The 14606-nt window shown below is 38.7% G+C and overlaps 1 protein-coding gene across 2 annotated transcripts in view; it reads right to left on the bottom strand.

Moving 5' to 3' along the window:
* The window catches only part of LOC116862781 (UPF0577 protein KIAA1324-like), a 61017-nt gene extending 46659 nt beyond the window's left edge, over nt 1–14358 (bottom strand). Inside the window, exons 1-5 of one of the 2 annotated variants that reach the window (XM_032850176.1) lie at nt 14253–14358; nt 13178–13330; nt 12462–12550; nt 2331–2511; nt 446–574 (exon numbers count right to left, since the gene is read on the bottom strand). In XM_032850176.1, coding sequence (XP_032706067.1) covers nt 446–574; nt 2331–2511; nt 12462–12550; nt 13178–13330; nt 14253–14355 — 655 coding nt within the window. In that variant the 5' untranslated portion in view covers nt 14356–14358. Of the gene's footprint in view, nt 1–445; nt 575–2330; nt 2512–12461; nt 12551–12994; nt 13101–13177; nt 13331–14252 lie in introns of those variants that run through there. The other variant, XM_032850177.1, reaches the window with a different exon arrangement.
* Between the last annotated feature and the right edge of the window lie 248 nt (nt 14359–14606).

The raw sequence follows: 14606 nt of genomic DNA, 5'->3' as shown, positions 1-14606 counted from the left end.
GCTTACATATATTTTTTACACACAATCATAGATTTCACAGGGAAGGGGACTTAGAGTTGACCTCACCTCTCAACACAGCTCAGTCCTGAGCCAGACTCAATGCTGGCAGAAATGCTGTCATCCTGTTCTTCGAAATGGCAAGTGACATGGATTTCATTACATCCCTTGGTGAGCTACTCTAAATACATTTATAACCATCAATGGTGAGCCTGAATATCTACTTCAAAGCTGACTCCAAAAAAATGCAAAATAGTTCATACTGTTACAGAGAAGTCAACTGGTTGTGACACCCCATTCACCATTTCCGTGTGAGGGCTGGAAGGCAGACAAGTAAGCCAATGGACAAGAATGAAGTTCCACATACCCACATTTGGTATGTTTTCAGAGAGCTGGGCCCAAGAGTGTCTATGACCCAATATGTCCAGGAGGCCGATTCTGAACTCACCATTCATTCCATCGCACTTTGAATTCCCAACATTAAAGCAGGAAGTTTTCATGTTGCCAGGAAGGACATTCCACCATTTATATTCAAACCCAAGCGCAGGCTCCATTCCTGCTGGACACGGCCTACATTCTATGAGAAACAGGTGAAGGAGATAATTACAGTTAAATTGCATTTGGACATCTTCCTCTTCCTCCGTTCTAAATACTACTAAACTTTAATTAGCAGAGAGGAATGCAGGAAGGAGAGATAGTAGAGCATCAATTCTCTTAAGAATTAATAACTTTTTCTAAAATAATCTGGAAAGAAAAATATTTCTGGATATAGTTTACCCATATACACTTGATTAACATGAAAAAGGAAAAGGATCAATATAAAATATTTTAAAATTATTTTTTTCCTTCATTTCTGAGAGTAACTGCTAATATCAATCACCCTGCACAAGAAGGGTAACCTGAAACTAGTTCTCTTGTATGTGCTCTTAAGATCAGTTCCCTCTACCTCATGAACAAGGAACTATTTCAGCCTTCCTATTGGTTATTAAACTTAACAGAGTACCATTTAATTATGGACTGATTACTTGAAATACAAAATATTGGCTACGTTGAAAAATGATACTGGGAGTTGAGAGTCATGTTTATCAATAAGCCTGATTTAAATTAATATGTGCAACAATGAAATGGAAGGATCCTGTCCAACCCTTTCCGAATTTATCCAACACACTTGCATTAATCATGTCCTTAGAAATGTTCACTGAGCAAACACTTCTGGACACCAGAGTACTTTATACACATTTTTACATAACCTGTTCAAAGAATATGAGCTAAATATTATTACTCACAATTTTAAGGGTGGGAAAACTGAGGTTCAAAAGATTTAAGGAACTTGGATTAATCACACTAATGGCTGCCTGTTTTATGTGGATTCAAAACCAAGTTAATCAGACTCTTAAGTCCCTCTTGTGCTATCTACCAAAGGCTCTGGGTAGTAAGCAGATAGCCTGGCTATATTCAAGAGAGATGACCACAACTGAAATACATTGTAATTTTTGTCTATCAAAATTAAAACAAACTCTGCAGTGCTTTCTATATTATTTGATAAGCACTAACATTTTCTCAACTGTACACCCTGAAAAATTAAGAGACTCTCTTCACTGCCATATGTTCAAGACAAGTAATTTTTTGCTATTACTATAGTACAAAATGTAATTTATGATTCCAAAGCTGAATTAGAAGAGGTTATAATTTATACTTGTATAAATATATCACTGGAAAAAGAGTGCTTATCCTTATCCATACCACTCACTGGAAAAAGAGTGCCTATCCTTAACACTTAATATGGTGGAATGGTTTTTTAAGATTTTATTTTAAGATTTTATTTATTTGAGATTTTATTTTATTTATTTATTTGAGATTTTATTTTAAGATTTTATTTATTTGAGAGAGAGAGGGAGAGCATGAGTGGGGGAGGGAGGAGCCAGGTTGGGCAGAGGGAGAGGGAGAAGCAGATTCCCTGCTGAGCAAGGAGCCCGATGCTGGACTCGATCCCAGGACCTTGAGATCATGACCTGAGCCAAAGGCAGATGCTTAACAAAGTGAGCCCACCCAGGCCTCCCTATGGTGGAATTTTTTTATCAACATTCAAAGGCAGAGTGAGTCATCCAGTGAAGAGGGTATTACACGTATTATACAAAATGCCTAGAAAAAACCATCCTTGTGGTATGTTAAAGAAGGCACTGCCACCTCACAATTCATTATATTTCTCAACTCTTCTTCAGTCTCTGTGAGATAAGTATGTTTTATAAATAAGTCTTATGTAAAAGCAATGAAGAACAATGTCACAATAGTCCAGCAAGATTATTTTACTAAAGGTCCAACTGGTATCCTACCCTTTGTTCCATCCGAAAATGTTCCAGGAGGGCAGGGATGGCAAGATGATGATCCATTGTTATAAAATCCAGGGTTGCAAGGGGGACAGTCCTTCTTCTCTCCAGAAGGGGGCAACCTAATAGCATCTGTGAGATCCTCCCGGCAGATTTTGGGCTCTATCCACTTGTACATAATTTGCGTCTGCAGGGGGAAAAAAAGCTTGCAGGTCATATAAGATGCTTTATTTGCTTTAACTTTTCCGTAATAAAAACATTAAACAGAAAGCCTAGGAAAAGTCAAATAGTGAAAGAACAGAAGGGCCAGGTGAAAAGAATCTAAACCATTAGTAACAGAATGAGATAAAAAGAAAAAAGCTTTGGTTGGGAGAATGGCCGTTACTTCCACATGTCCACATGTTTTTACTATGAGCTACAGGTGGGCCTTACAGCATCTATCAGCACATTCATCATCATCGAATTCCACTTCGAAGTATAGATACGGGATTATAACCCTCATTCTCACAGCCACCCACGCACTTTATTCCTTAATGACATAGGCTTCTGGGCAGACTGCCTTTTCCGTTTGGAGACCTTCAGTACTCTCTTCCTCTCCCTCACCCTCAGCACCTATCACCATGCCTAGCACAATCTGATCGCAAAAGAAAAGGTGTACGTTTTTAAAAAGACAATGTCTAGCTTCACATTTCAATCCTGCATTTCACAAATACATGTGGTTGCTCTCTGAATCTTTTCCAATAACCTGATGTTAAATCACAAGAACCATAGCTAAAGTACTTCTAATTCTGGGCCCTGTTGCAGATGCTTCTACCATCAGAATTAAGACAACCTCTACTTTAAAAGACAGAAGTCTTTTAAACCTTATCTTCTCATTCTCTCTCACACATACACACACCCCTATGTGACACAAAATACACAAGATCACTATAACTCAGCCAAATCCAGAAAGTTGCAATTATAAAATTACTCTCTTTGTGAAAACAGAAAAATTAAATGGTTTAGCCATTTCACAAACAAAATCAATATGCTCAGTAAAAATAAGAAGTTATTTTAAATGCAAAGGGAAAAACAACTTCATAACTATAGTTTTTAAAACAAGACTCCAGTTCCTTCACTAGGCGTATAATCTAATGAAAGAATGTTTTCTCCTTTAAAACAACTTGCAATAATAAGTCTAATACTGAAGATGGAGAAACAAAATTAAAGGCAGTTCTTTATAGCTATTTTCAGTTAATAGGAAATTAAATATAGCACACCCTTTAGACCACTCAATTTTATTCTCAAGTATTCTCTTATGGAAGAGCAAATTACCTTATCTGAAGAAGGATGATTAAGGAAATGGCTTAAAAGGTAGATGTCTCAACAATTATAAATAACATATTTTTCCTTTTATAACTCTCTATCTACATTCATTTTATGGCCCACATCATGATACAGTTCAACCAGTCACTGCACCCAACTGCCTCTCTACCCATCTGTAAAATGATGCCACTCCTGCTGAGGCTTCCTCAACAGCTTAAAAAAAAAAAAATTACCTAGAGCCTGTATCCATAAGGGGTTCTCAATTCCTCTGAAAAAGGGTGTACAAAACTCAGAGAATCTAAGCAAATAAAACATTATTATATCTGGGGGATTGTCTTTCTAAAAATCCAGTTTAGCAAGTAGAAAGAACAAGTTTCCGACCCACTGAAGTCACAAATTTGTTGATTTATTTTGACACGAATTAAAATCACATTGTATTAGGTGTGAGCTATTGCACTGTTGAAAATAGGCAGTTCCCGCATGGGAGTGGGGGTGGCGTTGAGGCTGAGCACACGCACTGATCCTGGGGGCACGCCTTGCGTGCCTCTCCACCACTGTGGGAAGTCGTTACTATTGTCCTCAAGTTTATAAATGAGGAAGTTGTGGCTGAGAGTTGTTGAACAACTTGCCCAAGAATTAGGCAAAACTCATAAAGAGTGACGTAACACTCAAGAAGGGTCAGTTCAGTTAGGGTAAAAAGAGTAAAATAAGGAAATATATTTTTGACAAGTCAGCTGATCACATGATTCTGAATCCAAGCACAGTAAATGTTTAAAAATTAGAAAATGTGCACCACCTTTAAATATTTAAACAGTGAGAAGCCAAATTTCAAAGCTCTAGAGTAAAAGTTGCATTTACGTGACTTCTTGCTTCACATGGAAGGTTGAGTCTATGCCTCTCTTTCTACTGGGGACAGATGCTATCAGGTGGAGCTGGCTGGGGAAAGATAATAATATAAATGATACTTAACACCAGATGGCTCATAGTGCAGGTGAAAAACCGACAATCAACTCATTCTTTGGCAAGTCGAGATAAAATAATGAAATATTTTATGAAACCAAAAAGCCCTAATATAGCAAAATCTATCAGATTGCGAGTAAGATTAGAGAAAACCTATAGTATCCGAGTATTTTATATTAAGCATGAATAAAATATATTTTAAAGAAACACATGTAGGTATCAATTCTCATGTCAAAAAAAAAATACAGGACTGAGAAGACTAAAATTTAGACAAATTTTGAGAATATATCTGTCCATGGCTGCCAGCTTTCTTCCTTGAAATGTCCCTACACATTTGTAGACTGGCTGAATTAATCAGAGTCAAATGACATGTGCTTTACAAGTCTACCAACTGCCACTCCAGCCTGCCACCTTGCACTCTATAATGTTCTGACTTGTATGTTCCCAACCAGGTGGGCTATTGCTTGCCTTCCTGCCTTTTCCAATCCTTGATCTTTTCCAGAAACGAGACACTGGGCCCTCATGATCTGTCTCTTTGACGGCCCACACCATTCTGCCAAGTTGCATCCATTGCCTCCTTCAAACTGATGCTCAACGTCCAATGCGCTCTAAGACTCTCCTCTGCTCAGCCGTCTATGTATCAGCATCTACTTGAATTCCTTTTCTATGAAGGTTCTACTGTTTTCTCTTTTCCCTTGTGGTTACATCCTTGTTCCCTCTCTAAATGCATCAAAGCCCCTCTTCTTCCTCTATGTGGAAGACAGTGTGGGGATGGAACATTATCCTGGAGACTGTAGCCAGGGCCTTAGGCAAGGAAATATTCTAACATTAGATGGAGGCAAAAATATTGAAAACACTGAACAGAGGCTTTAAAAGGATACAGTGTCTAATATGACAATTCAATCTCAATAAAGCTGTTTTTAAAAATAATTTAAAGAAGACTATCATGAAATTTTAATTTCTACAAATTTGAACTCCCTAATCACTGAGAAATGCGATGGTCTTTCCCCATCATCCTAATTCAGAAACAGTTCCCAATTATATTTGACTTACTTAAACTGCGTATCAAGAAAGGCAGTTCTAAGAGCTGTATCCCTTTATACCTGACTTTTTTCTTTTTAAGATTTTATTTATTTGACACAGAGAGAGAGAGATCACAAGTAGGCAGAGAGAGAGAGAGAGAGAGAGAGAGAGAGAGAGAAGCAGGCTCCCTACTGAGCAGAGAGCCCGATGTGGGACTCGATCCCAGGACCCTGAGATCATGACCTGAGCAAAAGGCAGAGGCTTAACCCACTATACCCAGTGTGCCCCTATACCCGACTTTTTAATGTCCCCTACACCTTAACTTTGCTATGTAATTCACAAGTACTGCATAAGAGACATTGAACATTTGGAATAACTTGTAATAGTGAAGTTCATTAAAGGACAAAGAAAGTACTAGACATATTCCATCAATTTCCTAGCCTCAGGGATGACTAAGTTGTATAGTCAAATGTCCCCTCTCCAGGCTTCCTTCTAGAACATCCTGCCCTGGCAGGCACCCTTCTAGCCTTGGCTGCAAGTTTGCTCTTTGACAAAACATTCTGTTCCAGAAGTGGGCAGCTCTGCTTGTTTGAACATCATTATGCACCAATGGAATTTACCTTCTAAAATTTCACCCAAATTCTCCCTTATGGAATAATACAGAAAAGTCTGCTTCCTCTTTTCTGTGATTTCCTATCAAATGCTTCAGCTTACTACTTAGGAAGTTCTTATTAAGCACCTATTTTGTATAGAAGAAAACACTGTGGGGAATTTAAATATTAACAAGACAATTTGCTCTGAGGAGGTTCCAGTCTAATAGTGACAAGATGGGTTCACAAAGTGCTAGAATATAAAAAAAGAAAATATGTGAAGAAGACGCAAAAGCACTGGATTTGGAAGCAGACACAATTAGGGTTAGAATTCCAGTCTTAAGATTACTGGCTGTGGCTACCTATAAACTTCCAGAAATTACTTAACCTCATTAAGCCTCAGTTCTCTCGTCTAAAAACTGGGTATAATAATGTCTAAATTGCACAGCTATTGAAAAAAAGAATTAGAGGCCATGTCTGCATACACAAGCACACACACAGTGAGGGTGCACACAATTACGTAAGTGACAGATGATTCTGCTACTGATACCGTCACTACTATTTCCATAATTATGGTCACCATCATCAGTTTGAAGAGAAATATGAAATGTCATGGATATTCACAGAGAAGAGATCAAATCTCTTTGGGACAAGTAGAACATGTAAGAAATATGATCCAAATTCTTCCATCCTGTGGTCTTTTCCCCAACCTGAAAACAAATTACCAGCAACTTCAACCATATTTCATATCAAATAGTTTAATATCCTGGTCTCTCTTCTCTAAATTCTGCCCAGTTTGTCAAAATTTTCTCAAGCCTTCTGCGAAGGACAAAACACAATTCTCTAAATATGTTTACATTCACTCACTAACTTTCTCATTCATTAATTTATTCAAAAGATGCTTCATTACCTTCTGTGTTCCGGGTACTCTATTAAGCTTACAGATTTTTTTTTTTTTTTAAGTGATTAAGAATGTGTTTCTGTCTACAGGAAGCTGAGATCCTGGTCATCTTTACAAGAACTGTATCTGCAACAGTGATCTGATACCAAAACACTAGCAAACCTATGACCACTCTGAAAATATCAGGAGAGGCGTGCCAAAAATTCTGTGGGAATTCCCAGCATCAAGACAACTTTGGCAGATCTATTCATGTTTTTTAAGAGTAGGCAAGTTCTGTGAACCAGCACAGAATCAGTCTCTTTTTACTGTGGTAACCGACACCATCTTTTCCCCTTTAGGAACTGATTTGTGTGACACTGACAGGAATAAGGAGTTAACAGAGTCTGGCAGCCCAGCCGTAGGGCTCAGCTGGTGAATGAAGCTGTTGGACCAGAGTATCCCACACCCCTGGAAGAATGGTTGGGGGCTGGGGAGACGGGTAACAAGGCGATGGGTATTAAGGAGGGCGCGTGTTGGGATGAGCACTGGGTGTTATATGCAACTAATGAATCGATGAACACTGCATCAAAAACTAATGATGTACTATATGCTGGCTAATTGAACATAATAATAAAAATAATAATTTTTATTTGTCCACAGTCAGGGCAGGAGAGGGAATTACTTTTCTCCCTGAGATAAAAGACAGATAGATAGATAGATAAATGTATGTATGTATGTATGTATGAATGTTACTACTTCTATGGAGTTCTTGTACCCAAAATAAATAAAAGCTTAAGCCTTGTCTATACGTGGCAGATGCCCTGACAAAACTGCCTTATCCCTCTAACTTCCGCAAGCAGATCTAAGACAACCTTTGTGGATATGATAAACAAATGAGCAACTTGTTTTTTAGCCTTGAACCCTCTTAATTAAAGATAAGTATCCTTTGTACTCTTGGGAGGTTTTTTCCCTCTTTAAATGTCTGTTGCATTGGGGCGCCTTGGTGGCTCAGTGGGTTAAAGCCTCTGCTTTCGGCTCAGGTCATGATCTTGGGGGTCCTGGGATCGAGCCCCACATTGGGCTCTCTGCTCAGTAGGGAGCCTGCTTCTCTCTCTCTCTCTCTCTCTCTCTCTCTCTGCCTACTTGTGATCTCTCTCTGTCAAATAAATAAAATCTTTTAAAATAAATAAATAAATAAATAAATCTCTGTTGTATTGTTTTACTTGGTAAGCCAGGTTCTAAAGCTTAGATTCTCTTCAAAATGTTTTTGTCAAGTTAATGTTTTCTCTTTTCTGAATTCTTCTATACCTGACACTTTGACGAAAATAAATGTTGACTTCCCTAATTTGAGCTCAATGTGCTAGCACATTGGGGTCTCTAAATTTTACTTCTGTCATTCTCCCCAGCATTATTGCTGTACAATTTAACATACTTATTCCCAATATCCTCAAGCAAGGTGAGGATTTTTAAATCAAATATTGATTGTACTCATGTGTCCTCATATTCTTCATGGTATGACTTAGGATATGCATAATTATGTTATTGAATTTATATTCTTGTAACAAATACATGATACCAACTATACTACTAGTTAATATCAACTACATTCCTCACTGATATATCCATTTATTAAGTCAAATATTTTACATATAGTTTCTCAATTAGACATATATCCTCTTAACCATATCATTTAGTCCACAGTTCTCTATCTTAGCTGTACGGAGATCATGAGAGGCTCTATCAAATATGGTGCTAACATCAAAAGATGCCTTCTCTTGATGACTACGTGGCCATTAACGAGGTCAAAATTTTTTAAAGATTTTAAGAGCATAAATTAAAATTTAAAAGTTTAAGATTTTAAAAGCAGGGGGAACGACAGGCAGAGGGAGAAGCAGACTCCCTCGCTGAACAAGGAGCCCAATGCAGAGCTCAATCCCAGGACTGTGGCATCATGACTTCAGCTAAAGGCAGATGCTTAACTGACTGAGCCACCCAGGCTCCCCGAGGTCAAGATATTTTTAGCTCAAATGTCAAGCACTGAATCTGTGCATGTGTATGCATCCATATGAGTGTATCTCATTTTATGTAGAAAGTGGGCTCTGAACATTTTGAAAACATACTCAAAAATTTCAAGGTGACTCACCACTACAAAACCTCCCCATTCTAGCATGAGTCTGTGTCATTAGATGCAGCTAATGCCACCCCCTCGACCCCCCCACAGTCCAGTCACACTCAGACCCTACTAGCTCTTCAGCTCTACCATGCTCCTTCCCACATCAGATCATCACCATCCTGCTCCTTTCCCAGAAAAGCTCTTCTTCCACACCTTGGCCAAGAGTTCATACAGTTCTGAAGCCTTCCCAGACTGGGTCCAATCCCCATAAAACTTGAGACTTCTCTGCTGTGGCACTAATCTAGAGCTGGAAATAATTTCTTTTCTTTTGACAGACCATCTCTTCCTCTGAAATCCAGACCACTTGTTCTCAAATTGGTGAGATCCTAGAGCAGCAGAATCAGAATTACCTGGGAACTTCTGAGCAATATCAATTTTCAGGCCCTGCCCCAGATCTACTGAAACAGAAAACTGAGGACAGGAACCACCAGGGGCGTCTGCTGCAAACAAAAAATTGGCAACTACCGCTCTACCCTCCATGAAGACAGTTGCCTTCTTCTGCCTCTCCTTGGTTCTGCCCTCATCACCCAGCACTCTGTAACATAACCAGTGCTCAAGGAAGACTCACTGAATAAATGAATGAGTGAGCAGAAACACCGCAATTTTCATGATGTTAATGAAAGTCTCTCAACCAGGATTAGAAGGGTTTCCGTTACTAATTAAAATACTTCTGAAAAATGTTCCCTATAGGAGGGGAAGCAATCAAATACCTGAGCTTCAAATGAACAGAGAAACCTGTACCAGTCCTGTGGCATATACATGATTATGTTCAAAGTCTGTCAACCTCAGTAGTTGCTTCCCTTGAGGATGCTGTCCAAGCAAGGGGAAAATAACATCAAAGAGAGAATGACAGGACAAAAGGAGCCACAGTCATAGAATGACCTGAAAACATCACTAAGCCACCAGCAAATCATCAGGCTGGGCCAAGCAAGAATAAAATATCTTTTTAAAAGAGGAAACCAGAACACATGAAAAGGTTGAAACCAACAGAAATAGAAAAAAGATTAAAATTCCCATCTATAATCTACATTTCTCTACTGTATCAGTTAATTAAGCTTCTATTGTTTTTTTTTTTAACTCCTGAAGCTAGACACATCTCTCTTGAAAAAAGTCTTAAATCACTTTTTAAAGAATCACTGAGTTGATGGAGATCAAGTGCAATGTGTTCTATACTGAGAACGTGTTCAGAGTTCACCTAGACTCAATAGGAAAATGTAGTTTGTGTGTACATGTGAACACAAAATGCCTGTGGGTGCTTACGTGTACACAGGTGTGTGTGTGTGTGTGTGCGCGCACACGCGTGCGCCTGTGTGTGTATTCTGTACATTCTACATTTAATGCATGGTTTTACTCCCTTTAGGCCCAGGTCAACTACATTTTATCACACTACTCACTGATGTAATAAACTACTTACGGACAAAATAAAAATAGGACTTTTGAATATTTTCACCACAGCAAAGACAAGAACCATTTGTATATTAGATCTCATTGATTTAAGCTTCAGTGATGCTCAATTAGTGATTAGTATAGAGAATAAAACAAATTCAATTTGCCCTACTTATTAATAAGACAAGTTTAACTAAAAAACGTTTAGGTAAAGAACTGTAACTCATCTTAGTGGCTCTCCACATGTATTTTCTAAATGGAAATAATCCTTCCTTGGCCATTATTATAGGACCATTGAGATCTTACTTCAAAACTCCTTCTAATTTAATGACTGTTTGAGTTACTGTTCTTATTAAAAATAATACATATACTTCTAATTATTAAAATTTTCCACTAATTTAAACTGTCCTTCCTCTGAATTATTCTAAGTAGAATTATTCTGAGTAAGTAATGGCTCTCCTGCAAATACTAGAATGAGCTTGGTCTTAAGTACTCAAAAGACAATTCCTAAAAATAATTTGAGGACTAAAGATGAGATTAATAATCACACAAATATAAAAAGTACAGCTTAGAACTTAAGGATACAAAATTAAGAAAAGAAAAGCAATACTGACATGTACATATATCTCCAAACTAGGTCAAGAAATTAAATGCCATGATATAAAAGATGTAAACGCAAGGAGGGAGTGCTGCATTCCAGCTACTTTTTTAAAGATTTTATTTATTCCTTTGAGAGAAAGAGACAGAAAGGAAGAGCGTGAGCAGAGAGGGAAAGGGGGAGGGGGGAAAGAACCTGAAGCAAACTGCTCGGAGCACAGAGTCGGGCGCTGGGGCTCGATCACAACCCTGAGATCATGACCTGAGGAGAAACCCGAGTGCAGGGCTTAACCGGCTGGGCACCTCGGATGCCCTGGCAGCCACTTGAATCTCAGTTTCTCTACTGACATACACTTTACAGGCTCACTGTAAGACAGAAAATGCCACATCAACCGCAGGGTTCGTGTGTGCATTTTTCCTCTGGCAAAGTGCCATCTGTATGGTAATTACTCTGCATTTTCTAAACGCAATTACAACGTCATCGGCCATAACTGAATTTGCCTATGGCTGCATGGCTCTTACTGATCAAACCGACTGAGGAAACAAATAATTAAAGAGAAGTTTCAGGATATTTCCATCCTGTGAGTCACAGTACACATTTTAGGGCTGCGCTCCTCCTGATCCAATTATTTTTGAAAAAAAAAAAAATATATTAGGTGTCGAGGCGCCTGGGTGGCTCAGTCATTAAGCATCTGCTTTTGGCTCAGATCGTGCCTGATCCCAGGGTCCTGGGATCAAGCCCCACACCCTGCTCAGTGGGAAGCCTGCTTCTCCCTCTCCCTGTTTGTGTTCCCTCTCTCACTGTGTCTCTCTCTCTCTGTGTCAAATAAATAAATAAAATCTTTTAAAAAATTTAGTGTTAAAATAGCAGTCCTTTAGGGGCACTCGCTCTAGGACAGACACAACACCAGGACCCGCAGCCGGAGGGTGTCTTACGTTCTCAGTACAGCTTTGTGAAGTAAGACGTGATATTAGCCCCATTTTACAGATGAAAAAGCAGACTTAGAGCAAATAAAAGGCCCACAGCACTAATAAGTACTAGTGTAAAATCAAAGCAGGGCAGCAAGCTTGAGAATCTACATTCTTAGACTTCCTCCGTCCTACTTACAGACATGCATTATAAATCAACTCATTTAAGTGTCTCAGGAACCAACTGGAGGCTGCTCCAATTGGGAAGAAGGTTGGATTACCAGGGAATGCAGTGGACTGAACACAGCCTGTACCTTTCCTGCCTCATCACACGGAGTATGGATCTGGAAATAGTCTTTTGTGGTGCAGGGAGGTCGCTCCACACACTGGCTGGATCCTTCCTCTGCAACACAAAAACGCATTTCAGAAATGAATCATTTATGTTGTGACTCTCGAAAAAGGCAAAAAATCAGAACAAACAAAAAAACCCAGACAACTAAAAATTTAAAATAACCTTACACCAGATGAATTTAGGAAGAACTAGCTAGGCCTCAGGAAAATAAAAGCCTGCATTTTTATTTACCCTAGAGCAACAAATGTTCCCATAATACACAAGAAACATACCATAATTTTTTCCAATAAGACATTGATTTTTTCCATTATCACTGAACATTGTAAATTTGAAATAAATGGAAATTTTCCAAGCACATGTCTATGCCAACCAATCATGTAAAATTACACTATGATTTTTTTTTTTAGATTAATGTACATATAACCAAAGCACGGGGAGAAATAGATCCCTGTGGAGTGTGGAACAGAAAAAGTGATAAATGGAAAAGTCACGCACTAAGGGGTAAGAAGAAGTCGTATTTTCTCCATTCAATACTGATTCCCTTCAACACTTGGTTTCTGACACACTCTTCCCACCCCATTTGGTGTGTGACTTCTGGCTAAAGACACTACACTCTCAACAAACATAAATTTAGAGAGAGAAGAACAAAGAGCATAAGCTGGCAAAGCCTGGTCTTACCCGAAAACTGGGAGTGCTCATCACACTTTATGCATTCTTTGGCTCCTTTCTCAGAGTAGGTGTTTCTGGGACAGACTTGGCAGTTGAACGAACCTGGTTTGTTGCTAAATGTGCCCGGCTTGCACGGGAAGCATTCTGACGTGTATGCCACCCCTGTGTGGTAATGAAAAACAGAACATGGGAGGGAGGACCCACCAACAACACGCACATCAGCGCCTTCTTGCTGCTTCTATCAGAAGTGAGAGAAACAGTAGTAGTCAGCCAGGATCCTTTATCCCATCCACGCAACACCAAGGAAGCATTTACTGTGTGCAAAACACTGGGATAGATTAAACATCCTAAGGAGAGCAAACACTTTAACAAGAGGGTGAGATGTGACAGAGGTATACAAAATTATAAACTGAATAGTCAAAAGACAACTCGGCTCCCTCTGACCTAGCCGACCCTGGCACAAATGGCCTTTTCCTCTGGCTTGTAATTCCAGCCTTTGCCAGCAGATGTCCCTATGACTAATGAGTTAGTGTCACAGGAACCAGTATGAACGTAGTAAAATATAAGCCATTAATAAAGGAGAATGACTGGTTTAATTAAAAGTAGCCCTAATTGAGAATGAACCTTGCCAGGGTTTATTGCCGGCTCTCCTGGGCCAGCAAATGCCTGGCTGGTTCAGAGAGGCAAAAGAGGTTCAGGAGACAGAAAGAGTTTATTTTATTTCTATTTCTGTGGCTTTTACAGTGACCTGGGCGGGCTCAATGTCTGGTACAATAGACATTTCTTGAATGAGGAATAGTGTTTTATTAACAAGGATCCTTTTATTTTATGTAGAGACACTGAAATTGTATCATGCTTTCTTTTTCACACAGATTCAATTAATTTAGTTTAAGTGTACAAAAAAAAAAAAAAAAAGCCAGTCAACTTGCCAAAATTAAAACCAGGATCTCTAGACATGTACAATGCCTAACGTATTAATTCCTGCCCCATAAACCCTGAGCCACCCAAACCAACAATTTAATAAATGTTTTAACAAGCTCCAAATTCTGATATGTGACTACTAAAAAAAATTGCTGTGCAATACCTTCAATTGTGATATTTTTTACCAAAACCGGCTTGACTGCCTTAGAACCCATAAGGATGCCAGTAGTTCTCCAGTAAAGTATGTTGGTGCCTGATTTCAACATTACCTGTAAAGAGGAACAGAAGACACTTGGGTCAGATAAACCACACTACTTCAATCATACCTCAAAGCTAATCCCTTTTATACTTTTCAAGGCGTTATCATGAAACACCATTAATTAGGAACCTACGAACTTAAGTCTACTGTTAGTTCATATATAAGCTCTGCTGTAGTCATATTTCCTTTAAAAAAAAAAAAGCTTGACAAAAAAAAATATAGCAATAAAGAAAGATAAGGAAATTCTTTAAGCCTGAA

This window comes from Lontra canadensis, unplaced genomic scaffold, assembly GCF_010015895.1.
Source record: "Lontra canadensis isolate GAN:19392208 unplaced genomic scaffold, GSC_riverotter_1.0 scaffold324, whole genome shotgun sequence".
NCBI classification, from domain to species: Eukaryota; Metazoa; Chordata; class Mammalia; order Carnivora; family Mustelidae; genus Lontra; species Lontra canadensis.
Note: the sequence above shows the minus strand (reverse complement) of the source record. Positions and strands in the feature narration are given on the sequence as shown.